This window comes from Nannospalax galili, unplaced genomic scaffold, assembly GCF_000622305.1.
Source record: "Nannospalax galili isolate Female #2095 unplaced genomic scaffold, S.galili_v1.0 scaffold2671, whole genome shotgun sequence".
NCBI classification, from domain to species: Eukaryota; Metazoa; Chordata; class Mammalia; order Rodentia; family Spalacidae; genus Nannospalax; species Nannospalax galili.
Genome location: NW_008329166.1, coordinates 10,830 through 12,960, shown reverse-complemented (window position 1 = coordinate 12,960; position 2,131 = coordinate 10,830). Strand labels below are relative to the sequence as shown.

At 48.0% G+C, this 2,131-nt stretch overlaps 1 protein-coding gene across 1 annotated transcript in view; it reads right to left on the bottom strand.

Annotated features, from left to right (window-relative positions):
• Positions 1 to 2,131, bottom strand: part of LOC103735336 (ryanodine receptor 2) — a gene marked incomplete at both ends in the record, with an annotated part of 40,610 nt that overhangs the window by 28,125 nt on the left and 10,354 nt on the right. The window contains 1 exon segment of the mRNA XM_008834567.2: positions 1,379 to 1,446. Within this exon segment, the coding sequence (XP_008832789.2) occupies positions 1,379 to 1,446 (68 nt within the window).

Below are 2,131 nucleotides of genomic sequence, written 5' to 3'. Positions count from 1 at the left end.
GGACTCTTACATTCTAAACGTCATTCACCTAGCCACGTTTACAGTGGATCAAACAGTGTAAGATCTATGACAACTGTAACTGACTACAGGGACACTACCATGAAAACAGGCAAAGGGAATTAACACAGAGAGGAAGCGAAACTGCTGTGTGTAAAGAGCACAATAGGTACCCAAGGACTATGGCTTTTCTTAGATTTTTCTAGATGCACATATGAGAGTGCATAAATGGGGAGTTTAAACATCTTCAGTTACTAATGTAAAGTCGTTGCTGAGCTGCCGGTTGTTTTCCCTGATTCATATCCAGCCCATGTTTCCTATCTCTGCTTTGAAAACCAGGGATGCCAATGAACCTGAAGACTGCGGGGCCCCACACCGGAGCAGCCGAGTCAGAACCTCTGAAGTGGGGCCCAGGAATCCGCATTGTGTATGTTTGTGAGTCCAGGAGTGCATGTGTGTGGAGGTAAGTGTACATGCGTGTGTGTGTGTGTGTGTGTGTGTGTGTGTGTGTGTGTAGGCCAGAGGACAACTTCAGGTTGCCATCCACCTAGTTTTGGGGGACAGAGTCTCTCACTAGCCTGGAGCTCACCCATTAGGCTGAACTAGCTGGCCCTGGGAGCCCCAGGGATCTACCTGTCTTCACTTCCCCAGGACTGGGATTACAGTCTGGCACACACCTCCCACACCGGCTGTTTTTTATGGATCTGGGGCTCAAACTCAGGCCCTCACACTTGTCGGCAACTGTTTTACCGACTGAGCTATTTTCGCTGCCAGGAGTCTGCAGTTTTCTTTTTTGTTAAGATTTATTTTATTCTTAATAATGTGTATGTGTGTGGTTTGGGGCACATGATTACAGGTGCCTGGGGAGGCCAGAAGAGGATGTCAGGAGATGAAGTTACAGGTGGTTGTGAGTTGCCCTGTGTGGGTGCTGGGAATGGAACTGGGTCCTCTGGAAGAGCAGTGTGAGCTCTTAACAGCGAGCTGTCTCACCAGCCTGGAATCTACATTTTTAACCATCTCTCTAAATGTCTAGGCCCATGGCCTCGATGGTCAGGCCTGGGGATTGTCACTCTAGTGGCCTCTGCCATGTTGGGTTCTTCCCTTCTTTGAAGGGCACCTGTGGTTTTCGAAGACGGAGGGTTACCCATCAGTCATCTGTGGAGACACTCACAGAGCCCTCGACTCTTTTCTGACAAAGAAAAGATGGGGAGGAATCCACAGTGGCGTGCACTCAGCACTGTAAGGACTGAGGTCCTGGCCTTCACAGAGATGTGAGATCAGGTCATGGGACACCCCTGCAAGGATTCACTACCCCAGCTCCCAAAGAGAGAGAGCAAGGACAAGACGGAGATGCAGAGGGAAGGACATGGGCCAAACGTACTCAGACTTTTCAGGGTCAGATTTCATTTCCTCTTTTTCTTCCTTTTCCTCTTCTTTTGCCTTTTGTCCCTTGAATATATCAACAGAGAACAGAAAAACAGGATTATTATTAATATTAATATGGTGTGTGTGCATACACGCACCTGTGTGTGCATGCATGTACGCACATGGAATCCAGAGGACAACCTAAGCTGTCATTCATTCCTCAGACCGCATCCACCTTGTTTTATGGGAGGGTCTCTCACTGGCCTGGGATTCTTCGAGTAGTCTGAGCTGGCTGGCCAGCGAGCACCAGGGATCCATCTGTATCCACTTCCCAGTGCTGAGATTACAAGCCTGTAGCATAACCCTTAGCTCTTTCTTCATTTTCATGTGGGTTCTATGGCCCAAACTCCAGTGTTTATGCCTCATGAAGCAAGCACTTTACTGCCTGAGGGATCTTCCCAGCTCCCCAAAGCAGAGTACATATCACTGTTGAATCCATTTAGGGAGCGGTGTGGCCATGTGCACATCACCATACACAAAGGGCACCTTTGTGTTTCTACTGAGAAGTTCCATGTTTGTGTCTAGGCCCCTCTTCTGCGAACTCACCTGTCTAAAAGCAGTAGATTGGAGTTTTCTGGGCTTCTTCCACCATCCTTTCTCATTTCCCTTCCCTACCTACTCAAATTCTCATCATCTTTCAAGGCCAATTTAAGTCCCACTTCTTAGTCCTGTCATCTAACCAATGGTGTTTGAACTGTATCAATATACA